Source organism: Neofelis nebulosa, chromosome 1 (genome assembly GCF_028018385.1).
Source record: "Neofelis nebulosa isolate mNeoNeb1 chromosome 1, mNeoNeb1.pri, whole genome shotgun sequence".
NCBI classification, from domain to species: domain Eukaryota; kingdom Metazoa; phylum Chordata; class Mammalia; order Carnivora; family Felidae; genus Neofelis; species Neofelis nebulosa.
The window spans coordinates 67,717,016-67,743,787 of record NC_080782.1 but is presented as its reverse complement, the minus strand read 5'-3'; the positions used below and the strand labels follow the sequence as shown (position 1 = coordinate 67,743,787).

General features: G+C 36.2%; 1 protein-coding gene across 11 annotated transcripts in view; it reads left to right on the top strand.

The window, feature by feature from the left end:
- APC (APC regulator of WNT signaling pathway) overlaps positions 1-26,772 on the top strand; it is a 150,433-nt gene that overhangs the window by 80,129 nt on the left and 43,532 nt on the right. For all 11 annotated transcript variants that reach the window (XM_058724989.1, XM_058725011.1, XM_058724996.1 and 8 more), the window contains 4 exons: positions 2,100-2,184; positions 3,189-3,390; positions 9,941-10,049; positions 13,264-13,377. In XM_058724989.1, the coding sequence (XP_058580972.1) occupies positions 2,100-2,184; positions 3,189-3,390; positions 9,941-10,049; positions 13,264-13,377 (510 nt within the window). The remainder of the gene's footprint in view (positions 1-2,099; positions 2,185-3,188; positions 3,391-9,940; positions 10,050-13,263; positions 13,378-26,772) is intronic.

The following is a 26,772-nucleotide window of genomic DNA, read 5'->3' as shown; positions in this document are numbered from 1 at the left end:
TCACCATCACCTGGGAACTTGTTGAAAATGAGGATTTACAGCCTGTATCCCAGGCTTACTGAATGAGCAGTCTGTGGTGCAATAGGCTTATCAGGTGATTCTGATCCATACTGAAATTTCAGACCCACACCTGTAGACTGTGGAGAAGAATCTTGTATGGAGGCCTGATCAGAACTATGCTTTAAAAGGCTTAGTCTGGGGGCGCCTGGGTGGCTCAGTCGGTTGAGCGTCCGACTTCGGCTCAGGTCATGATCTCACAGCTTGTGGGTTCAAGCCCCGCATCGGGCTCTGTGCTGACTGCTCAGAGCCTGGAGCCTGTTTCAGATTCTGTGTTTCCCTCTCTCTCTGACCCTCCCCCGTTCATGCTCTGTCTCTCTCTGTCGCAAAAATAAATAAACGTTAAAAAAAAAAAAAATAAAAGGCTTAGTCTGATAGTTCTATGCATGGTAGGACTACATAGGAGATTATTTAATAGTTTTGGGGGGGGTTAATAACCAGGATAATGACAGTAAGAATAGAAAAGAGATGGTTCTAAGAGATACTAGAGGTTGAAGACAGAATTTGATAACCGATTGGTGATATGAAGGAGATGATGCTAAGGACTAAGCCTAAAAGGAAGAAAAGGCCGTTTACATTTAATTAAGAGGATACAAGGCAGAGAACAGGTTGTAGTAGCTCAAAATGATAGTTCTGGACATATATATCATCCAGATATAAGGTGTCTATCAGTCAAATTGGGAAAGTGAATCTGAAGTTTGCAGTTGATTAGAGACATATGATTTGAAGTTACCTGCAGAAGGATAGTTGTTGAATTGTGAGGCTGGGGAGTATAAGAAATACTTATTAAAGGGCCATTGAAGCACTACAAGTAGTAGCCCTGGAGGGAAAGAGAATCGGGATCCTGAGAAACACAGATAGCCTAGAATGATAGTTCTCAAACCTTATGGAAGGAATGGTGTCCTGAAGTTTATAGCAGACATTTTAGAGTATTCATTCAAGTATCACATCACTATACACATTTGTTCCTGTCCCACAGATGTGATACATTTTGGCCTTAATAATTTGAACGTGAGTATCTATCACCTCCATGTTCCTTTCAACCACCAATGTGGTCTGTTATTTGAAGGTCAGATTGTAAGTCCACAGGCTATTTCTTGTTAACATAGGGATTCTTTTTTTAATGTTGATAATGTCACTGTCAAGGTAAACCAGTAAAGTTGTTTTTGCTGCATTCACTTTTTGACAGATTTCCTTTCCACTCTGTTTATGGATCATTTTCATTTTGGAGAATACTGCCCATAGTTACAAGGTCATACATGTTCAAGAACATTGTCCTGTGTTTGGAAACCTAATTGGTCAACAAGACTTTGCTGGGAACTTGAATGGAATGCCCCGGAATATGAAAAATACAATATAAATTATTAAGGAACATGCAGAAAAAATTGGTAGAAAATGACAGTTTCCAGCATTCTTTGAGGAAAATTTATCAAGAGAAGAACTTAGATGGGAAAGAAATTGCTTCAAAAGTCAGGAGGCAGTAAGCAAGAATATAGTCATTTCATTATTGGGTGAATGTAAATTAGTATGCTAGAATATATTTAAATACGGTATATAGAAACTTGAATATTTGTTAGGATGTTAAATAAGACAGCATATTATAATTGTTAATTTGGTGTTTTTCATGGTCATGTTGCAGGCTTCAGAGACATGGATTCTAAACATATAACTAGCTTTTACAACTTGGGCAGGACTTTTGAGTCTTGCTTGACCCATCCGAAAAATGAAAATAATTCACCTTGTATTGTTTTAAAAGTTAGAGATAATGTATCTTAACTGTTCCATATAGTATCTTGCATAGAGACTCCCCATAATCTCCATTATCACTCCAAATATCACTATTGTTATTGAGATATAATTTATTATTCATAATTAATAATAGGTAATATATGTAGAGTGCTTTACAGCTTAAGATACATTTTCACATTGGTCTGAAATAACTTTTTTCCCTAGCCTACCTAAACACCAGGAAACTTAGAAGCATATCTTCAAGAAATTATTTAGAATTTTGTCATGTTAATATATTGTGTTCTTTTTTACAGGAAGTACTTAAACAGCTACAAGGAAGTATTGAAGATGAAGCTATGGCTTCTTCTGGACAGATTGATTTATTAGAGCGTCTCAAAGGTAGATTTTTTTAAGTATTTTAAAGTAATTTTTAAGCTCCAGTTGTCAACTTTAGGTGTGTATATCCAAATACAGCTTCCCTTGAGCATTGGTTTCAGTTTTGTTGGTATAACAGCCTTATCTATTAGGGTTAGTTGTTAAAATACAAATACATAAAATGTCTCTTTGTCATTCCTTCAGTTAGACATTTAACTGGCTTTGAATAAATTATTTTAGATTTCTTATTTGATTATTTTTCAGCTCTTTTTAAAGCTCATTTCTATTACGCCAGTCTCTAAATAGGCCTTTAGTAAGCTGTATGGGACAGACTGGGCTTATTTCCTTACTTGAAGGAATAAATGCCCTTCTCTGTTCCATCCAGGATAGAAATGCTTTGTCTTGTCACATATAGAAGCTGATTATATGCCATTTTTAGTAGAATTTTAAAAGAATATCTTTCTCATTTTGTTGCTTAAAAATTCAAATACCAAAACAGGTAAAGTGCTTAATGATAATTGAAACTTGGCTGAGAAATTACCTTTGGGTCCTAAAATATATTATTATTTAGCAGGAATCTGAGGAAAGATACTTTGTCTGATTTTCCTTTAACACACTCCTTTTCCCCCTGATTCAAGCTGACTTTGGAGGGAAGTTTAGTCATTGAGTTTCTTAATAATTGTTTATTCAGTCATGTGTATTTGTGCCTTCCTCTGTTACAAATTTAGAGTTGCAGTGAACACTTTTTTTTTTTCAGACTTGATATTTGTATATATTGCATTTATATCTGGAACTAGCAGTCAGCGAATATCTATGAGCATCAGCGTTTGTGACAAGGATTTTCTCTGTTCCCTGCATAAATTTGCTACTCCTACAGGCATTATGTAATATAATGTATATGCAATTATATTATGGGTTAAAATTTGAGGACTAAAACATGAACCTAATATTTTATTTAATTGCATTAGCAATGTTTTAGACCACCTTAAAGCAATTGTTATATAAAAACTTGTCTCTCTTTTATTTAGAACTTAATTTAGATAGCAGTAATTTCCCTGGGGTGAAACTACGCTCAAAAATGTCCCTCCGTTCTTATGGAAGCCGCGAAGGATCTGTATCTAGTCGTTCAGGAGAGTGCAGTCCTGTTCCTATGGGTTCGTTTCCAAAAAGAGGGTTTGTAAATGGAAGCAGAGAAAATACTGGTTATTTAGAAGAACTTGAGAAAGAAAGGTAACTTTTCTTCATTAAATAGTAAATTGAATGTTCAATTTTTTCCATTATCTTGTCATTTTGTAAATACAAGATAGGAATTTACGAAGCATGTATGGCAGATGATCACTAACACTTAAGAGAACATTTGCATTTATTAATTCAAAAATAGTATGTTACTGATCATACTTATATTAAATCTAAAAATGTAAAGAGGCAAAATTAAATCTGAAAATGTAACAGAGGCAATTCCTGGGATTCTAAGATTTGTATTTTGTTACTTAAATGCTTCAAGTGCCCTGTATACATGATCATAATAGTTACATCATTTAAAATACGTAACTGATTTTTAATTGAATTTCTTGGTACCTTTTGAAATAAATTCAATAACTCCAGAGCCAGTATAAGGTAACTTTCCATTAGGGATGGCCTATTACAAGTGGCCACAAATGAAACATTCCTTTATTTTTTTGTTTGTTTATTTATTTTGAGGGAGAGAGTGATTGCATGGGGGCACCCAGGTTGGGGAGGGACAGAGAGAGGAGGGGAGGAGATTGGGGGGTGGGGATGGAGAAAGAGAGAGAATTCCAAGCAGGACACAGAGCTCGAATGCAAGAACTGTGAGATCATGACCTGAGCCGAAATCAAGAGTTGGACCGTTAACCTCCTGAGCCACCCAGACGCCCCTGAAACGCTTCTTAACTTATCGGTTTCAGTGTCTTAAAAAACATTACTTGACATATATTATAAGTCTGGTTTCTCATAGCTAATGTGTTAACTTCTTCTCTTACTGAAGTTAAAATCATCTCACTACAAATACCAGAATATCTATCACCCACCAAGAGCTTTTTCAAATGTTTTGTAAAAGGTTATGAATTCCTTAATGCATAAATATCTTATTTTTATATTCCTAAAAATTCTATTAAACTTGAAGAAATATTAAAATGTATAAACATTACTTATTAGCTCTGCCATCTCAATCATGTCATTAAATTTGGTATTGTTTTCTCCTGTAAAAGAGGAACATGGTTCTACCTTGCAGAGTTGTAAAAAGTGATTATTAGTGTAAAAATGTCCAGCATATCTAACTGAAAGGCAAAAGACCTTTTGCTGCTCTCTCTCTGGTTTCAGGTGTGTCCATCTGTAAAAATAGGTTAATCTTCTGGACCAGAAATAGTGTTAAGCTTTCTTTCATCTTGAGTTTACATGGGTCTCTGCTTCTTACCTCGAGCCAGGAATATTTCTGTCTGACCCTATAGGAAACACTGTTGTGAATAACAAGCATCTACCATCTTCCATCTCTGTCCCCTTTGAACTCTATTAAGAAACAGAGGATTTGTGAGCATACCATCTTTCCTAGGAACTAACTTTGCATCACATCGATAAAGCCCTGAGTTTATTAGCAGAGAGAGAGAGAAGAGAGTATGTGTGTAGTTCTGATTTATCTTGTGCCCTCTTGGTTCTCACTGTGTTGGAGGGAGGTAAAAATTGAGTCCTTGATTGTATGACAGAATCTTTATTTTGCTGTCACACTCATTTGCTAGTTCAGATAGGTCTAAGGTCAGACTCATTTTCCTTCTTCATTATCAATGTCATTGATGAGAAATTTAATACCAATCTGATTCTCATTCCTTTGTAGGTAGCCATTTTCCCCTCTTTTGAAGCTTTTAGAATGCCTCAGTATACATGTTTTCTTCATTCATTATGCTGGATAATCACTGTGCCCTTTTGATCCAGAAATATATTTCCTTCAACTTTTGAAAATTCTGTTACATGATTTCTTTGATGACTTTCTCCTCTCTCTTTTTTATTCTTTCTTTCCCTCTGTTAAATCATAGATTCACTCTCTTTGTCTCTTTTTTTCTTGTTTTCTTTATTGCCCAAGGTAAGTGCTAGAAAGTAGTCAAGCCAGGACTCAAACCCAGCTACACAGCTCTGTAATCTTTTTGAACCTCAGTTTTCCAATCTGAGGAGTGAGCCTAAGAATAACTACCTCAAAGGGTATTGTGAGGGTTAAACTAGATTTAAAAAATAATTGCTCTCTCTCTCAAAATAAATAAACTTTTGAGAAAAAGAAATTAAAAATAGGGCTTCTGGGTGGCTCGGTTGAGCGTCTGACTCTTGCTTTCAGTTCAGGTCATGATCTTGTGGTTCATGAGTTCAAGCCCCATATCATGCTTTGTGTTGGCAGTGTGGAGCCTGCTTGGGATTCTCTTCCCCCACCCCATCTCTCTTTCTCTCTCTCTCTCTCTCTCTCTCTCTCTCTCTCTCTCTCACACACACACACACACACACACACACACACACACACACACTAAATAAACTTAAAAAAAAAGAAATTAAAAAATATTTAGAACTGTGTCTGGTCCTTAGAACATTCAATAAATGTAGGCTATCATCATGTTAGCTATTCACTCATTTAACAAATATTTATTAAATACCTAATACATACGTGCCATGCTCTTTTAGATGACCCTAAGTTAGAAGACTAAGAAGGCACAAGATTTACTTTTTAAAGAAAATTGTTAATAATCACTAAATAAGCCCAAACCTAAAGAGCTATCTGTCTCTGAGTCTAGACCTAGTTTTAGTTCTGAGCCTTAAACAGTGTTGTCAACCACTATCATTTAACCACTTGTTAACATTTTGGCTCAAGACATTGTGACCTTGGCTTCCTCAGAGCATTTTATCACAGTTTGACCTTAACCTTAACAATAACAGCTTGTCCCTCTTCTCCCTAGCCTCCCCTCCACCGTCATCACTAACATTGGCCTATCAATTTAAGCACTTTTAACATCCAGCTGTTACTTAATGATGAGCCCATTTATTGGAGAGTAATCAGAGGAAATAGCAGCATCACCATCTATCTCTCTCTTCATGCCTCTAAGTCCTGGTAGGTCCTGTGGGTTCTCACCAGGAAACACTGAAAAATAAAATCAGATCTCATCTTTATGCCAGCTTGTGAAAGGAGTTTAGGTTTTCTCCTGTGCTTTCTCCTGCTTCTGTCGTCAGAAATGGGAGGGATGAGGTAGATTCTCATTAGTCTGCACCTCCCCCCACATTGCTACAATCATAAGCAGGGGCTTACTGTCTTATAAGCAGGGGCTTACTGTCTTTCCGTGGATTCCCTCACTACTAAGCTTGCCACATCAAAAATGAAGGCATAGTTCTTATTTTTTAAATTGTTTCTCAGTAATGGAAAGGGAATTTTAGCAAGAATAGAACCTTTCACATTCACATGTATATATATTTTGCAAAACAATATAATCAAACAGAATTTTAAAGTAACAGTTTTAAAGTGGACATCATCTCTGTAAATGAGCAAACCCCAGAAGCCATAATAGAAAATATCCACAAATTTGACTACAAAAAAAATTCAAAATTTGCTACATGACAAAAGCATTATAAACAAAGTTTAAAGACCAGTGATAAACAGAGAAAATACATTTACAACCCATATAACTAACAAAGTACAATCATTCTTAATATGGATGAGGTCCTATAAGTAAGTAAGAAAAAGTTACAGGCAAGGAAATACAAATGGTTTTCAAATTGAATAATTGCTTATCCTGGGGCGACTGCGTGGCTCAGTCAGCTAAGCATCCAACTTCGCCTCAGGTCATGATCTTGGCGATTCACAAGTTCACTGCTCAGAGCCTAGAGCCTGCTTTGGACTCTGTGTCTCCCTTTCTCTCTGCCCCTGTCTCTGTCTCTGTCTCTCTCTCTCAAAAATAAAAATAAAAACATTAAAAAAATAAAGAAAGTGCTTAACCTTACTAAGAGAAATCGAATTAAAACTGTAGTTGATATACCATTAAAAAAACTGGATATGCAAAAATAAAGATTGATAAAACATTATCAAGTGAAAGTGGTAGGGGTATAAGTTGGTATAACAATGTAATAAGAACAGTAAGTTAAAATTTTACATACCCTAGGAATTTATCTTAAATACATGCTTGCACATTTGTGAAATGGGGTTATATATAAGGATATTCAGTGCAGCATTGTTTATAATAGCAAAAATTTTGAAAGGCCCTATGTTCCTTCTAAAACAAAACTAGTTACAGGGTATCCCATTATAGATTCATCAATACTCTGCAGCTAGCAAAAAAGATGTAGGACCTTTTTATGTTCTGACATAGAATGATCTCCCAAGATAGATTTTTAGTGAAAAAAAGGTTAATAGGATAATACATAGAATAACATGCTACTGTTCATGTTTAAAAATGTACATGTGGGGTGCTTGGGTGGCTCAGTTGGTTGAGCTTCTGACTTTGGCTCAGCTTCTCATGGTCTGTGAGTTCGATTGAGCCCCGTGTCGGGCTCTGTGCTGACAGCTCAGAGCCTGGAGCCTGCTTCAGATTCTGTGTCTCCCTCTCTCTGACCCTCCCCTGTTCATGCTGTGTCTCTCTCTGTCTCAAAACATAAAAATAAAACATTAAAAATTTTTTTTAAATGTACATGTAAGTGTACACATAGATTCTTGCATTTTTATAGAATATCTCCGGGAAATATACACCAGGAAATGATAATAGAGGTCACTTTGGGAAAGAGCCACATGATAGGAAATCACAGACTTTTTGTACCTACTGAGTTTTATCCCAAATTAACACTCTTATTTTGCATTCATGTTTATAATGATCAGATATAGAGTATCTTGATATTGTTATTGAAGACATTTATTGGGTTGCCCAGGAATTACATAACAAATTCTTCAAATTCCAAACTAAGAAAAAGTTTCTCTGAGAATAACTTATTATTGTTGTACAGTAACAATATATTTCTTTTTTTGTTATTAAGTTTCTGCAACTAATTTTTTTAATTCTAATACAGTTAACATATAGTGTTATGTTATTTTCAGGTGTACAATAGTGATTCAACAGTTCTGTACATTACTCAGTGCTCATCATGATAGGTGTACTCTTAAATCACCCTTCATGTATTTCACCCATTCCCCCCCCACCCCCAACCTCCTCTCTGGTAATCATCAGTTTGTTCTCTCTAGTTAAGAGTCTGTTTTTTGGTTTGCCTCTTTTTGCTTTGTTCATTTTTGTTCCATAAATTCCACATGAGTGAAATCATGTGGTATGTGTTTGTCTTTTTTGACTGACTTATTTCACTTAGCATTATACTCTCTAGATCTATCCATGTCATTGTGAATGGCAAGATTTCATTCTTTTTTATGGCTGAGTAATCCATAGTATGTATGTATGTATATATATGTGTGTATACACACACACACACACACACACACACCTCCATTCTTCTTTTTTTTTTAATATAAAGTTTATTATTAAATTGGTTTCCATACAACACCCAGTGCTCATCCCAAATGTGCCTTCCTCAATACCCATCACCCACCCTCCCCTCCCTCCCACCCCCCATCAACCCTCAGTTTGTTCACAGTTTTTAAGAGTCTCTTATGCTTTGGCTCTCTTCCACTCTAACCTTTTTTTTTTTTTTCTTCCCCTCCCCCATGGGTTTCTGTTAAGTTTCTCAAGATCCACATAAGAGTGAAACCATATGGTATCTGTCTTTCTCTGTATGGCTTATTTCACTTAGCATCACACTCTCCAGTTCCATCCATGTTGCTACAAAGGGCCATATTTCATTCTTTCTCATTGCCACGTAGTACTCCATTGTTTTGTTTTTTTTTTTTCTCTCCATTCTTCTTAATCTGTTCATCTATCATTGGACACTTGAGTTGCTTCCATAATTTGGCTATTGTAAATTATACTACACTAAACACAGGGTGCATGTATCTTTTCAAATTAGTGTTTTCACATTCTTTGGGTAAATACCCAGTAGTGCAATTGCTGGATTGGAGGATAGTTCTATTTTTAATTTTTTGAGGAACCTCCATACTGTTTTCCAGGGTGACTGCACCCGTTTACATTCCCACCAACAGTGCATGAGCATTCCTTTCCCTCACCAACACTTGTTGTTTCTTGTTTTTTATTTTAGCCATTTTGATAGGTTTGAGGTGATATCTCATTGTAGTTTTGATTTGCATTTCTCTGATGATGAGTGATGTTGAGCATTGTTTCATGTGTCTGTTGGCCATCTGTATGTCTTCTTTGGAGAAATACACAGTGACAAAATAGTTCTTATTATTTTGGCTGCTGAGAAGCTGAAAGCCATGTCTGTCCAGTGCAGTGGCTTCCTATACTCTAGGTTTGTTTTTTTATAATTATTGCTTTTTTTTACTACTCTATTATGCTTTTTATTCTTATATTCACTTTGAGTTTTGTTATATGTGTACTTTTTTCTGTAAACTATCATATTCTTAGACTATGCTAAATGTGAAGAAAACCTTTGGTTGAAATGTGAACATTCTAGTTAGGATGTTTAACATCTTATTTAGGTGGAAAAGTAAAAAACTTTAATACTCAAATTTTAATGATTATAAAATTTTAAGTCCCACCTTCAAAAATCTAAAATCACTAAGTTTTCTGCTTCTTCATTAATAGTACTTTAGTTTAAATAGAGAACATTACAATTACAGCTGATAAGAATTACTTTTATGTATTCTGTTAGCATTTTGTAAACTTCCCCTTTTTTTGAAAAACAGATCATTACTTCTTGCTGATCTTGACAAAGAAGAAAAGGAAAAAGACTGGTATTATGCTCAACTTCAGAATCTCACTAAAAGAATAGATAGTCTTCCTTTAACTGAAAATGTAAGTAACTTAGCTTATTTTAGACTTTAGTAACTTGATCTTTTAAAAATACCTGTTACTCATTAAAAATTCAGGATAACTGCGTTTTTAGTTTTCTGTAAACTGTACTATGTTTTATCTAACTTTAAACTCAAATGTGTAATAGTTAATGAATTTTTGTTTGTAAAGGTGATAAAACTTCATTATGCTCAAGCAAATAATTTGTTTTCAGCCCCTAATTAAGAAAATCTATTAAGTTTGAATTTTAAAGGATTCAGGATTCAACTAGGCAATTTGTTTTTTATTCTGTCTGTTTAATTACCAAACGTACTCTGTAGAATTGTTTATTACCATCTATTTTTTTTTAACCATAGTACATGCCATATAGTTTTTGCAATTAAAGTGTCTTTGAAAAGAATTTGACTGCTATTCCAGTTATTATAAATGACAAAAGCTGTTGGCAAGGATCTTAGGACTTTTTATAAGTACTAAAATTTGGTTTGCAAATATAACTATGTGAAAAAGAATTTAATCTTGTCAGCTTTTCTTTCCCCACACAAGCTCTCCATGTCAACTAGTTTATTCATGGGATGACACATGTAAGAGTATTTCAGAATGTTCTGGAATACATTAATAATCTTAAACAAAATTATATTTTACTGTTATCCATAAATACTTTTTACAGTTTTAAAAAAACATAGGTTAATTAAAATTATATTGTCCTTGGGGCGCCTGGGTGGCTCAGAGGGTTAAGCCTTGGACTTCAGCTCAGGTCATGATCTCACAGTTCATGAGTTCAAGCCCCGTGTTGGGCTCTGTGCTGACAGCTCAGAGACTGGAGCCTGCTTTGGATTCTGTGTCTCCCTCTCTCTCTGCTCCTTCCCCACTCATTCTGTCTATCTCTCTCTCTCTCAAAAATAAATAAACGTTAGAAAATATTTTTAAAAAATATATTGTTCTCTCTTAGCTTTGATTTTTCAATTTCTAATGACATTTTTGAGAGAATATAACAAATGAAAAAGCAAAAGTAGAAAGAAGGAACACAGGGTGCCTGGGTGGCTCAGTCAGTTAAGCCTCTGACTCCAGCTTAGGTCCTGATTTCATGGTTCATGAGTTTGAGCCCCGCATCAGGCTCTCTGCTGTCAGTACAGAGCCTGCTTTGGATCCTCTGTCCCCCTCTGTTTTTGCCCCTCCCCCACTCGCTCACTTTGTCAAAAATAAACATTTTTAAAAAAGGAAGAAGGAATGCTTTTTTCAAAACATGTACTTAGCCAGGTTTCCTCATGGGCATTGTCTGGCAGGAGCTGGAACCAGAAGCTTAAATGCACTGTCTCCTAGAACAATCATACAAGATTTTGAGAGGAAGAGAAAGGATCTCTTTTCCTGATAGTGTCCTTGACATCTTCTGGGGAGTTAAGGAGACTCAGATAGTGAAAGAACAGTTAATGGAAAGTTCTTGGATTCAGGGATTAGGAACTCAGGAAGGTTTGGTGGGATTTTTACTCTAAAATAAAAAATACCTAAGCATATTGCTCTCCATTCACTTTGGTAATTAGAACAAAAAAATTTAGAGTCCAGTTGTCTACATGTAATCAGGTTTAAGAAAGTGCTTAGATATATGGGACAACTTGAGAGAATAACTGGTTAATATCTGAAACAAAGATGAGTTGTCAAATAAATTATCCCCATATTTATTAAATAACCCATTTATTTATTGGCATATATAAGACACTATAGACCATTTGGCAACATTAGCAAATGTAAACTGCATGTATATCATAAATTTTTTTTTAATTTCACAGTTTTTGCATTTATATTGGGAAGCAAGTTAAGAACACATTCATTTGCAAATACCAAGATATTAGACATTGCTTTTAAGACATCAGATCTAAACCACATTATTGCCACATACTTTGTCATGTTTACCTTTTTATTTTTTTTGCAGGGCACTTTGGGAAGTGGAGGATAAGTAAGTGGAGTTAGAACTGGCTCATTGGGAATTAGAAATAACATACAGACTAATTCATCTGTGTTGCAACCCATAACTTGGGTATGCCTGTAGAAATACATTCTCCGTAGAGTGTCATCTGCATTATTGAAAGGGAAAAGGGTGAGAGTTCCCCTAACTTAACTCACAAAGTAGTTTGGAATCCTTGGAGCTACAGAATGTCGTTCTGAGTCAGACACAGGTCTGACACAGCTCTTTGCTAGGCATATAGAGCATAAAAAAATCTATAGCTCTTCCTCATTTCCTTCATGGCCCATTATTATTTTATTTAATCATATTTTAGCTATTACCACTTGTTGTGTTTGTTTTTTTACATTCATTTACTTAGAGAGAGATTGAGAGAGAGAGAGAGAGCATAAGCAGGAGAGGGGCAGAGAGAGAATCCCAAGCAGGCTCTGAGCTGTCAGTGCATAGCCTGACATGGCGTTTGATCTCACAAACCGTGAGATCAGACGTGAGCCGAAATCAGGAGTCAGACATTTAACTGACTGAGCCACCCAGGCATGTGTTTATAAGTTTCATTACCTTGTCCTTTTCATCCTTTTGTATGTCTAGCAGTTATCTTAGTGCCCGGGATTTTAACTATAGGGTTAATTGATTTTTTAATGAATTAACACCCTCCTGTATGAAGAACTTCTTTTTGTTTATTTCAGCTTTGCTTTTTTGAATTACCAAAACGTTTGTGTTGTCTTGCAATATGTGATTATCTATATTATGTAAAAGCTTTTCCTTGTCCCATTTTCTTCATTTTGCAAATGGGGAGAGTTTCTTTGTTTAATCTGCATGTTTATAACAATCCTTAAATTGAGATACAAACTTAAGGATGATGGATGGTTTCTTGATTTTTCTATGTTGTCCACATTAATATGCTAGTTTTTAGTAATTAAAGTAGTACCCCCTCAGTGCAGAGGATAATATGGGAACTGAAGATAGGCTTACCCTAACTGGACCAGTTATATATTTTAAATGAATCAGTACAATTTAAGTAAAGCCATTTGTGGCTACAGGGCAGTAAAAGTTTTAAACTCAGTATTTCACATCAGGGACCCAGACTGAGCCCAGCACCTATAATCAAATTTTAGGACTCCTGGAAGAACAAAATAATCTTGTTACACGTAGTAACTTACATATTTGATATTCATTTTCTTTTTAGGCATTAATATGCTTTTTTGTTTTTACTGATAAACTTATGAGATATTAGCATTTCAGTTTAATTTGTGGTTTTAGTTTTCCTTACAAACAGATATGACCAGAAGACAATTGGAATATGAAGCAAGGCAAATCAGAGTTGCAATGGAAGAACAACTAGGTACTTGCCAGGATATGGAGAAAAGAGCACAGGTAACTTAACTTATTATTAAATTATAAAACAGCACAGGCTAGAGAAGAGCTATTAAGAATGTGATGAATTATAGCTCTGTTAACATTGATTAAATTTTATTATTAAAGATATTTATAAGTCTACCTTCACTTAGGCACTGTTTCAGAATAATAATTTATTATGGCTGCTGCGCATCATAACCAATGTTCACGTGATTCTGCCTCTACCGTATTTCATTTCACTGATTCTGTTCTGCTGTGCCTTGGAATAGTAAGAGAGAAAAAGTGTTAGATGCTGGTCACCTGGTAGCTGATAGTTCACTTCTTCTTCAAAAATCTCCTTTGAGATTTTTGCTTCTTGTAATCTAAGTATGTGTAATGACATTCAGAATATTTCACTGCTCTTTAAGTTGTACACAAAAAAAGGGAAGACCTCACTTAAAGAAAGTAGGAAGGAAATATAGAAAGAGGACACAGGGAGAGGTGAAATGAGTTGGATGGAGAACATTCCCATATTTCTACCTCAGTTGATGTCAAGAAAAGAATATTAAATAGCTTTGCTATTTGTCAAGCATTTTCATACATTATTGAATTTAGCACTTTGTATTTACACAAGTGTATTACTCGCTAATGTTTTAAGCCCTGACAAGGCCTTACCATTTGCCTTGTCTGTTTCAAAGCAAGTATGGGCATTAAGAAAGAAAAACAAAAAAAGGAAAACTTTTACAACAAACTGGGAGGAAAACATTATTTTAAAGATTTTATTTAAGGGAATAGTCAATAAAAGGGAGGGCCTACATTTATATGTATGGTATAAATACATTTTTTATTCCAAGAAGTTTATGGTTTTAAAATCACTAATACAAGACATTTTACATCCCCAAACTGTAGTTTTTATCTTTTATATGGTAGTTTCCTAAACACAATGTATATTTGCTTTATGCTAGAGTATGGTGGTAGACTAAGGAGATACTTAAGCCCCAGTACCATGATACATTTTGTAGTCCATACCTGTTATTTTCACAATGAGGCTAGAGGCTCAACTAATATATCTATATTGCTTATGTTATGATACATGCATTTAATAACTTTTGTTAATTTCCTCTCACTACCTCCCCTGTCTGTTCAAATTAACATCTTAAATGCCAAAAGTAAAACTTTAAGGGGCTCCTGGGTGGCTCAGTCAGTTAAGTGTCCGACTTCGACTCAGGTCATGATCTCATGGTTTGTGAGTTCGAGCCCTACATCAGGCTCAGTGCTGACAGCCCAGAGCCTGGAGCTTGCTTCTGATTCTGTGTCTCCCTATCTCTGTTCCTCCCCTGTTCATGCTCTGCCTCTCTCTGTCTCTCTCAAAAATAAATAAACATTAAAAAAAAATTTTTTTTTAAAAAGTAAAACTTTAAAAATAAGCCTTTCAGTAGAAAATATATATGAATATCTTTCTAATATTGGGGTAAAAAAGGATTTCTTAAGCAAGATATAGAATACTATTTGTAAAAGAAAAAACTGATAAGTTTCATTGTATTAAAATTCAGAATTTATCGGGTACCTTAAAAATACATAAATTTTGGGTTTGCAGTTACATGGATGAAACTAGAGGGTATTATGCTAAATGAAATTAGTCAGAGAAAGACAAATATCCTATCACTTAACTCATGTGGAATTTAAGATACAAAACAGATGAACATAGGGGAAGGGAAGCAAAAATAATACAAAACAAGGAGGGGGACAAAACATAAAAGACTCTTAAATACAGAGAACAGCTGAGGGTTGCTTGAAGGGTTGTGGGTGGGGGGATGGGCTAAATTGCTAAGGGGCATTAAGGAAGACACTTGTTGGGATGAGCACTGGGTATTCTACATAGGGGATGAATCACTGGAATCTACTCCTAAAATCATCATTGCACAATATGCTAACTAACTTGGATGTAAATTAAAAAATAAATAAGATAAAAATACATAAATTTGGGGGGAAATGGTAAATAGCCCAGTAAATACATAGGTACAGCTAGCAACTTATTTGGGAGAAGAGAAATTAAATTAGATCCCTAATTCAAACCTTGTATACGAAAAATTACAAATGGGAGTGCCTGGGTGGCTCATTCGGTTAAGCATCTGACTTCGGCTGAGGTCATGATCTCACGGCTCGTGGGTTTAAGCCCCATATCGGACTCTGTGCTGACAGCTCGGGAGTCTGGAGCCTGCTTTGGATTCTGTCTTCTCTCTCTGTCCCTTCCCTGCTTATGCTCTGTCTCTCTCTCTGTCTCTCTCAAAAATAAATAAAATTTTAAAAAAAGAAAAAAATTACAAATGGATTGAATATCTTAGTGTGAAAAATAAACCTAAAACTAATGGAAGAAAATACAGGACAACAAATGTAATTTTTCATAAAATTTTAAAATATTCTGCAGAAGATAAACTAAGGGAAAATATTTTTAACACATAAAAGGGAAAAAAGCCACTATCCCTATAATGCAAGAATTCCTACAAACTAAGGAAAAAAAAGACATCTGTTGGTTTTTTTTTTTTTAATGGGTAAAGGATATAATCATTTTATTGAAAAGAAAATGCAGGGGCGCCTGGGTGGCTCAGTCGGTTGAGCGTCCGACTTCGGCTCAGGTCATGACCTCACGGTCCATGGGTTCGAGCCCCGCGTCGGGCTCCGTGCTGACAGCTCAGAGCCAGGAGCCTGTTTCAGAGTTTGTGTCTCCCTCTCTCTCTGACCCATCCCCGTTCATGTTCTGTCTCTCTCTGTCTCAAAAATAAATAAAAAAAAAAAAAAAAAAAAAGAAAAGAAAATGCAAGTGATTAGTAAAAACATACAAATGACTGGTAAGCAGTTTAGGGAAATTCAAAATAAAATCCATTCTTGCTCATGACTGTGAGATTGTCAGTTTCCAACTATCTCTGTTAACAGTTTGGTTATTTATTTTGCTTTTTATTTGTTTACTACATATTTGGGCAGCTAATGGTGCCTACCACCTATTGGTGGTGGTCCCTACTCTCCTATACACATGTACACAAAGGCTGGGGAAATGTACATCAAGTTGTTAATGGAGCTAACTTCTAGGGACTGGAGATTGGTAGGCTGAAAGTTCCTCACACTTCCATTTTACCATAATTTTTTTGTAATTGTGTGGCTAATATAGTTTGTATGTTTCCTGGTTGATGGCCATTTAGGTTGTAATTTTTCACTGTTTAAACAGCTCTGGTAAACATACTTATTCATATCTTGTAAGAGTTGTGCAAGAGTTTCTCTTGGTTAACAGCAAACTTTTTCTTAAAGGGTCATAAAAAAAATATCTCATTCTTTGTGGGCCATATGATCTCTGTCACAGCTTCTCAACTCATAGATGTTAGTATGTAAGCAAATAGGCATGGCTGTGCTTCAGTAAAACTTAATTCACAAGATGGCTAACAGGCTTAATTCACAACAGGCTAACATATTGCCGGCCATAACATATGAGTGTTTTGAACTAGTGTTTGCCAAATTGCACTCAAAATGATTTTATCAATTTACATTTCTACTAGTAGAGGTCTCTGTGAGTCACGCTTTATAATAGTCAGTGGGCAATGAAACATCAGCTTGTTATTTAATTTTTATTAGACTGTGGACTTTCTTTCTGCTACTTGTTCATCTTTTTCCCATTTTCCATTATGTTAAATGTCTTACTCTTAAATATTTGAGAGATGTATTAATATCCTCTTGATACCAATCTATTACAGATAATATACACCACATCTCCTCCCTGCAAAATCCATTACCTGTTTTACATTTGTGATAACAAAACTTAGTTTTTGTTATAGAGCTAATTAATTATATATTGCCATATTTGTGCTTTCTGTGAATTATTTGTACATCTTTTCCTATCCTGGAGTCATAAAGTTACTTTCATATTATTTCTAATAGTTCTAATGTTTTATTTTTACAATTAGGTCTTTAATTCATCTCCAAAATATAATCGTGTATGTTTTAGAGGTTGGGATCTAATTTTACATAAATACAAGTATATATGATTTTATATGTATGTGTGTGTAATTATTCAATATATAACTTACATATTAAATAATATGTTGGTTTTTATTAATATTATATGATCAGTTATATATAATATATATACAGATACATATACATACATGCATATTTATGTTTTTAACAAAATTACCTATTTGATATTCCACTGTTCCCCATTGATTGCTAATGAATTCCATCTCTGGCATGTGGTAAGTTTGTATTTGCTGGATATTTCTAGATTCTGTTCCACTGATCTATTTTAATTTCTCTGTGCCTGCACTCATACCACATTTGTTTTATTTGCTGTAGTTTTATAAATCTTGGTACCTGGTAGAGTGAGTTGTCCTATTTTTGTAAAAATGTGGTTATATTCTGTCTTACTACACTTCCATTGAAATTTCGTATCAGCTTGTTGTCTAATTCAAAGAAAAAATGCCTAGTGCATTTTTTATTATAGTCACATTGAATTTATGAATTAATTTGAGGAGAATTCATATCTTTACAATACAAAGATTGGTTCTTGGTTAAAAGGATGGACTCTGGAGCCAGACCTCCTGGGTTCTAATCCCAAACCTGCTACCTACCTGCACTGATTTTGGGTAAATTCTCTGCCTCGGTTTTCTCATTGATAAAGTATAATGCAAAACTGAAATGTGAGAATTAAATGAGTTAATACATGTAAGAGCACTTAAAGTCTGGCACATGCTAAACACTAAGCAGTATGTATTAGGTGTTATTAATTTCATATCTCCATTCATTTAGGTGTTATTTTTGTTATAAAGTTTTGTAGTGTTCTCTATAAAAATTTTATACATTTTTAAAATTTATTCCTAGATATTATGTAGTTTTTGTTACTGTTATGACTGGAATTTAATTATCCAGCAACCTTCTTGAACTCTTTCATTAAATTGTCTCAGTAGTTTAAGACTTTCTTACATTTTTCTTGCATTTTCCATATGAACTGTCACATTGTTTGCAAAATAATGATAATTTTGTGTGTCCTTTGCAGTTTTTTTTCTCTTTATATTGCATAAGAACTCTAGTACGTCTTTGAATAAGAAATAGTGATACTGTGTACTCAAAAGTTTTTGATAGTTACCCTTTCTCAAGTTAAGGAATTTACCTGCTATTACTCATTTGTTGAGAATTATCCTGAATCTGTTTTGAACTCTATTACTGTTATAATTTTTTAGAATCAGTTTTTCAAAAGTCATACTAACTACCTTCCCTTGAATTGTTAAGTACTTGTTAGTAAGCATAATTTCATAAATATTCGAGGGTATCATACAAAAAAAAGAAAGAAATACTACTGGCTTCTTCCATTTTCATTTTCAGAAACAGAAGCACAGGGGTTGTATTACTAGAAATCCCCTACTTCATGGGTCACTTGGGTGGCTCAGTTAAACATCTGACGCTTGATCTCAGCTCAGGTCATGATCTCACAGTTTGTGAGTTTGAACCACCTATTGGGCTCTGCACTGATAACACAGAGCCTGCTTGGAATTATCTCTCTCTCCCCCTCTCATTCTGCCCGTCCTCTGTTCCTGCTCTCTCTTTCTCCCTCAAAATAAATAAAATTAGGAAGGAAGGTAGGAAGGAAAGGAAAGGAATCCTTTATCTCGGTGGATATCAAGACATAGACTGACTTCAAGATTTACTGACATATTGACAATACAGAAATCAAGAGAGATACTAGTTACAATCTCCTACTATCATCTTCTAAATATTAAAATTTTTAATTTAAGATTTTACTGGTGGACCCCCCCACCCCTGGGCTTTGCATCTATGGAGCCCCTCAGGCAGCTTCACTCTGGGCACTGCCCCCCAACTCTGTGCTTTAGGAGATCTGCCCTCTCCAATACTGTCTTGGCAACAGCCCATGCAAGGCAGTGCCACGGACTTGGCAGTGTGCAGGCAGTTCCTATGGTGGCAAGCACCACTCCAAAGTGACTCCTACCCTGGAAAAAGGGGAAGATAACCACACATACCAGTCAAAGGAGGCCCCAGAAGTGGACCGGAGGCAGACAAGTGCTCTGACTACAGGTCCTGCCCACCAACAGAACCTTCTCAGGACAACACAGGGAAAACACCCAGCAGTTTGGTGCTACTGTATCTCTAGCACACATCTGGTCTGACTCAACCCAAGCCTAAGGCATACCCAGACTAGTCCACTAATACCACAGGAACCAGATTCTGCCCACAACAAGACAAAGACAGCCATTGCAGATGACTGCACTGGACGAGAAAAGCATCTCAGCTGCAACAGCAGAGCACATGCATCACACATAGGAGACACCCCTGAAGCATCAGGTTCTGGTGAATTAGGGACACTGCACAGCAGGGCACTACTGGACCTCTTCTTCATAAGGCCATTACTTTCAAATGCAGAAGATGTAGCTGTCTTTCCTAACATACAGAAGCAGACATAGAGAGTAGGACAAAATGAGACCGAGGACTATGTCCAAAATGAAACAAAAGGACAAAATCACAACAAGAGACCTAAGTAAAACGGAGATATGCAATATGCCTGAGAATTCGAAGAACCAATCATTAATACACTCACTAGACTTGAGAAAAGAGTGGGGGACATCAGTGAGACCCTTAATGAGATATGAAAGACCCAATCAGAGATGAACACAATAAATGAAGTTAAAAATACACTAGAGGGAATAAGTAGTAGAAGCACAAGAACAAATAAGCAACTTGGAGGACAGAGTAATGGGAAGTGACCAAGCTGAGCACATGAGAGAAAAAAAATATTATGCAAAATGAGAATAAGCTTAGGGAACTCAGCAACATCATCAAAAATAATAATATTCTCATATAGGGATCCCATAAGGAGAAAAGGAGGCAAAAACATTTATTTGAAGAAATAATAACTGAAAACTTACTGAATCTGGGGAAGGAAACAAATCCAAATCCAGGAGGCATAGAGATTCCCCAACAAAATCAGTCCAAGAAGGTCTACACCAAGACACATAGTAATTAAGATGGCAAAAGGTAGTGATAAAGAGGCTATCATTCAGGTAGCTAGCAAGGCTAGCATTCAGAATAGGAGAAATAAAGAGTTTCCCAAACAAAAAGGAATTCATGACCACTAAACAAGCCCTACAAGAAAAGTTAAAGGAGACTCTTCAAGTGGAAAGGAAAGACCATAAGCAAGAGTAAGGAAAGTAGGAAGCACAGAAGTAGTAAAGAAATAAGTATATCTATAAAAATCAGTCAAGGGACTCACTAAATGAAAGCATGTAAAGTATGATACCATCTACCTAAAATGAAGAAAGGAAAGGAGTGGGTTCAAACTTAAGTGACCATCATCCTAATATAGACTGCTGTATACAGAAGATGTTACAGAAGGAGGGAAGATGGCGGCTTAGGAGGACGCTGGGCTCACCGCGCATCCTGCTGATCGCTTAGATTCCACCTACACCTGCCTAACTAACCCAGAAAACCACCAGAAGACTAGCAGTATGGAGTCTCCGGAGCCAAGCGCAGATGAGAGGCCCACGGAAGAGGGTAGGAAGGGCGGAGAGGCGGTGCGTGCTGCACGGACTGGCGGGAGGGAGCCGGGGCAGAGGGGCAGCCTGCCGGCCAAGCTGAGCCCCCGAGTCTGGCTTGCAAAAGCGGAGGGGCCGGACGGAGTGTGTTCGGACAGCAAGCGGGACTTAACATCTGGAAGGTTATAAGTTAACAGCTCTGCTCGGAGAGCGGGAAGGCTGGAGGACAAAGGGAGGGAGAGTTGCTGAGCCCCCGGACAACAGAGCTCAGTTTGTTGGGGTACAAAGGCGCTCGCCAGCGCCATCTCCCTCGCCCATCCCCCAGCCAAAATCCCAAAGGGAACCAGTTCCTGCCAGGGAACTTGCTTGCTCTGCACAAACACCCAACGCTGTGCTTCTGCGGAGCCAACCCTCCGGCAGTGGGTCTGACTCCCTCCCACTGCCACAGGGCCCCTCCTGAAGTGGATCACCTAAGGAGAAGCGAGCTAAGCCTGCCCCTCCTGCCCCCGTGCACCTTGCCTACCCACCCCAGCTAATATGCCAGATCCCCAGCACCACAAGCCTGGCAGTGTGCAAGTAGCCCAGACGGGCCACGCCACCCCACAGTGAACCCCACCCCTAGGAGAGGGGAAGACACCAGTCTGACTGTGGCCCCAGTGGTGGGCTGGGGGCAGACATCAGGGCTGACCGGCTCCGCCCACCAACTCCAGTTATACACCAGGCACAGGGGAAGTGCCCTGCAGGTCCCCACCGCTCCAGGGACTATCCAAAATGACCAAACGGAAGAATTCCCCTCAAAAGAATCTCCAGGAAATAACAACAGCCAATGAACTGATCAAAAAGGATTTAAATAATATAACAGAAAGTGAATTTAGAATAATAGTCATAAAATTAATCGCTGGGCTTGAAAACAGTATAGAGGACAGCAGAGAAGTTCTTGCTACAGAGATCAAGGGACTAAGGAACAGTCAGGAGGAGCTGAAAAACGCTTTAAACGAAATGCAAAATAAAATGGAAATGACGACGGCTCGGATTGAAGAGGCAGAGGAGAGAATAGGTGAACTAGAAGATAAAGTTATGGAAAAAGAGGAAGCTGAGAAAAAGATAAAAAAAATCCAGGAGTATGAGGGGAAAATTAGAGAACTAAGTGATACACTAAAAAGAAATAATATACGCGTAATTGGTATCCCAGAGGAGGAAGAGAGAGGGAAAGGTGCTGAAAGTGTACTTGAAGAAATAATAGCTGAGAACTTCCCTGAACTGGGGAAGGAAAAAGGCATTGAAATCCAAGAGGCACAGAGAACTCCCTTCAGACGTAACTTGAATCGATCTTCTGCACGACATAACATAGTCAAACTAGCAAAATACAAGGATAAAGAGAAAATTCTGAAAGCAGCAAGGGATAAACGTGCCCTGACTTATAAAGGGAGACCTATAAGACTCGTGACTGATCTCTCTTTTGAAACTTGGCAGGCCAGAAAGGATTGGCACGAGATCTTCAATGTGATGAACAGAAAAAATATGCAGCCGAGAATCCTTTATCCAGCAAGTCTGTCATTTAGAATAGAAGGAGAGATAAAGGTCTTCCCAAACAAACAGAAGATGTTACATACAAGCTGAATGGTAACTACAAATCAAAAACAAGTAATAAATATGCAAGAAATAGAGGAATCCAACTATATCACTAAAGAAAGCCAACTAATCTTGAGAAAAAAGAGCAAGAGAAGAAACAAATGGGGAAAAACTACAAAAACAACCAGAAAAGAAGTAACAAAATGGCAATAAATATATACTATCAATAATTACTTTGAATGTAAATGAACTAACCACTCCAATCAAAAGACATAAGGTGATGGAATGAGTAAATAAAACAAGACTCTATATGCTGCCTACAAGAGACTCATTTCAGACCTAAAGGCACATGCAGATTGAAAGTGAAGGGATGGAAAAGCATTTATCATGCGTATGGGTGTGAAAAGAAAGCCAAGGTAGCAATATTTATATCTGACAAAATAGACTTTTAAACAAAGACTATAACAAGAGCCAAAGAAGGACACCATATGATCATTAAGGGGACAATGCAAGGAGATCTAACAGTTGTAAATATTTATGTATCCAACATGGGAACACCCAAATATTTAAAGCAGTTAGTAACAAACATGAGGAAATAATAGAGAGTAATACAATAATGGTAGAGGACTTTAACACCCCACTTAAGATCATCCAAACAAAATCAAAATGAAACAGTGGCTTTGAATGACACACTGGACCAGGTGGATTTAACAGATACATGCAAAATATTGCATCTTAAAACAGCAAAATATACATTTTTTTCAAGGGCACATGGAACATTTTCCAGAATAGATCACATATTAGGCCACAAAACAAGTCTCAACAAATTCAGAAAGATCAAAGGCAAACCTTGCATCTTTTGTGACCACAACACTGTGAAATTAGAAATAAACCACAAGAAAAAATCTGGAAATACAACAAATACCCGGAAGCTAAATAACATGCTACTAAGTAATGAATGAAGTCAACCAAGAAGTCAAAGAGGAAATCGGAAAATACATGGAGACAAATGAAAATGAAAACACGGTGGTCCCCAAAATTTTTGAATTCTATTCTAAAAGGGAACTTTATAGCAATACAGGCCTACCTCAGGAAGGACAACAGATCTCAAGTAAACAACCTAACATTACACCTAAAGGAGCTAAAAAGAAGAACAACAACATAAAAAAAAATCCAAAGAAATAAATAATAAAGATTAGAGCAGAAATAAATGAAGTAGAAGCTTAAAAAAAAATAGTAGAATAGGTCAACGAAAGCAGAAGCTGGTTCTTTGAAAAGATCAACAAAATTGATAAGCCGTTAGCCAGACTCATCAAAAAGAGAGAGAGAGAGGTCTCAAAATCAGAAATGAAAGAGGAGAAATAACTGACCAAAAATACAAAGGATTATATGGGAATATTTTGAAAAATCATATGCCAAAAAATTGGGCAACTTAGAAGAAATGTATAAATTCCTAGAAACCTGTAACTTTCCAAAATTGAATAGGAAAAAATGGAAAATTGGAAAAGACCAATTACCAGAAATAAAATCAAAAAGATTGCCAGCAAACAAAAGCCCAGACCAGATGGCTTCACTGCAGAATTCTACCAAGCATTTAAAGAAGAGTTAATACCTGTTTTTCTCAAACTACTCCAAAAAAATAGAAAAGGAAGGAAAACTTCTAAATTCATTCTACAAGACATGCATTACCTTGCTCCAAAAAAACAAAGACACTAGAAAAAAAAACTACAGGCCAATATCTCTGATGAACATAGATGCAGAATTCCTCACATAATATTAGCAAACCAGATCCAACAATACATTAAAAAAAAAAAATTCACCACCAAGTGGGATTTATTTCCAGGATGCAAGGATTACTCAATATTCACAAGTCAATCAACATGATACATTGCATCAATAAGAGAAAGGATTAAAGACATGTGATCATTTCAGTAGACACAGAAAAAGCATTTGACATAATAAAACATCCATTCATGATAAAAACCCTCCACAAAGTAGATTTAGAGGGAACATACTTCAACATAACAAAGACCATATGTGAAAAACCCAGAGCTAACATCATCCTCATTGGGGAAAAACTGAGAGATTTTCCCTTAAAGTCAAGAACAAGACATGGATGTCCACTCTCACTTGTATTCAACATAATACTGGAAGTCCTAGCCACAGCATTCAGACAAGAAAAAGGAATAAAAGGCATCCGGATTGGTAAGAAAGAAGTAAACCTTTCACTATTTGCATATGACGTGATACTATATTGAAAACCCTAAAGGCTCCACCAAAAAAAACCTACTAGAATTGATAAAGGAATGCAGTAATGTCCCAGGATACAAAATCACTGTATAGAAATCCATAGCATTTTTATACACTAATAATAAACCACAGAAAGAGAAATTAAGAAAACAATCCCATTTATAACTGCACCAAAAATAATAAAATATCTAGGAATAAACTTAACCATGGAGGTGAAAGACCTGTACTCTGAAAACTATAAAACACTGATGAAAGAAATGAAAGATGTCACAAAAATAGAAAGACATTCCACGCTCATGGGTTGGAAGAACAAATGTTGTTAAAATATCCATACCAAAGCAATCTACAGATTTGACGCAATTCCTGTCCAAATATCAATAGCATTGTTTACAGAACTACAACACATAATCCTAAAATTTGTATGGAACCACAGAAGAACACAAATAGCCAAAACAATCTTGAAAAAGAGCAAAGCTGGAGGCATCACAATTTCGACTTCCAAGTTATATTACAAAGATGTAGTAATCAAAATAGTATGGTGCTGGCACAAAAATAACTACATAGATCAGTGGAACAGAATAGAAAAGCCCGAAATGAATCCACAGTTACATGGTGAATTAATCTTCAACAAAGCAGGAAAGAATATGCAACAGACAAAAGACAGTCTGTTCAACAAATAGTGTTGGGAAAACTGGACAACAACATACAAAAGAATGAAACGGGACCACTTTCTTACACCATCCACAAAAATAAAATCAAAATGGATGAAAGACCTAAACGTGAGACCTGAAACCATAAAAATCCTAGAAAGGAATGCAGGCAGTAATTTCTCTGTCATCAACCATAGCAACTTTTTCTAGGTAGGTCCCCTGAGGCAAGGAAACCAAAAGCAAAAGTACACTTAGGACCACATCAAAATAAAAAGCTTCTTAATAGTGAAGGAAACAATCAACAAACGAAGACAACTGACTAAATGGGAAAATATTATTTGCAAATGACATATGATAAAGGGTTAGTATCCAAATATATAAAGAACTTATACAACTCAACACCCAAAACCAAACAATAAATCCAACGAAAAAATGAACAGAAGGGGCACCTGAGTGGCTCCATCAGTTAAGCGTCTGACTCTGGACTGTTGGTGAGGATGTGGAGAAAAAGGAGTACTCATGCCCTGCTGTTGGGAATGCAAACTGGTGCAGCCACTGTCGAAGACAGTATGAAGGTTCCTCAAAAAGTTAAAAATAGAACTACCATATAATCCAATAATTGCACTACTGAGTATTTACCCAAAGAATACAAAACCATTAATTCAAAAGGATCTCTGCACCCCTGTGTTTGTTGTGGCATTATTTATAATAGTCAAATTATGGAGACAGAGCAAGTGTCCATTGACTGATGAATGGATAAGGAAGAGTGGTGTGTATATGCAGTGGAATATTATTCAGCCATAAAAAAGAATGAAATCTTTCCATTTGTAATGACATGGATGGAGCTAGAATATGCTAAGTCAGGGAAAGACAGATACCATATGATTTCACTCATATGTGGAATTTGAAAAACAAATTAATGAAGTGGGGGGCAGAAATAGAGAAGCAAACCAAGAAACAGACTCTTAACTATAGAGAACAAACTGATGGTTACCAGAGGGGAGGTGGGCAGGGAGACAGGTGAAATAGATGACTGGGATTAAGGACTGTACTTAACATGATGAGCACTGAACAGTATGTAGAATTGTTGAATCACTTTATACCTGAAATTAATGTAGCACTGTATGTTTACTGGGACTAAAATTAAAAACTTAATGAAAATTTTTAAAAAATATTTTATTGGTGGCAGGGAGCTTGTTACATAAAGAGGAAAACCAGTATTCTGAAGCTGATTGTGTATAGTTTTGTTGTTTTCATGTAAAGCCAGAAATTGTTTATCATATGGTTGTAGAGGTAACCACTGATATCTGCGGTATCTTTAGAGAGCTACTGAAAATATAGGCATTTTTCCTTCCTTCACCATGTTTTCATGATATAAATTAGATAAGGAAGGGTTTGTTAGAGAAATTTATTTACCTTAAGTTCACTGTTTT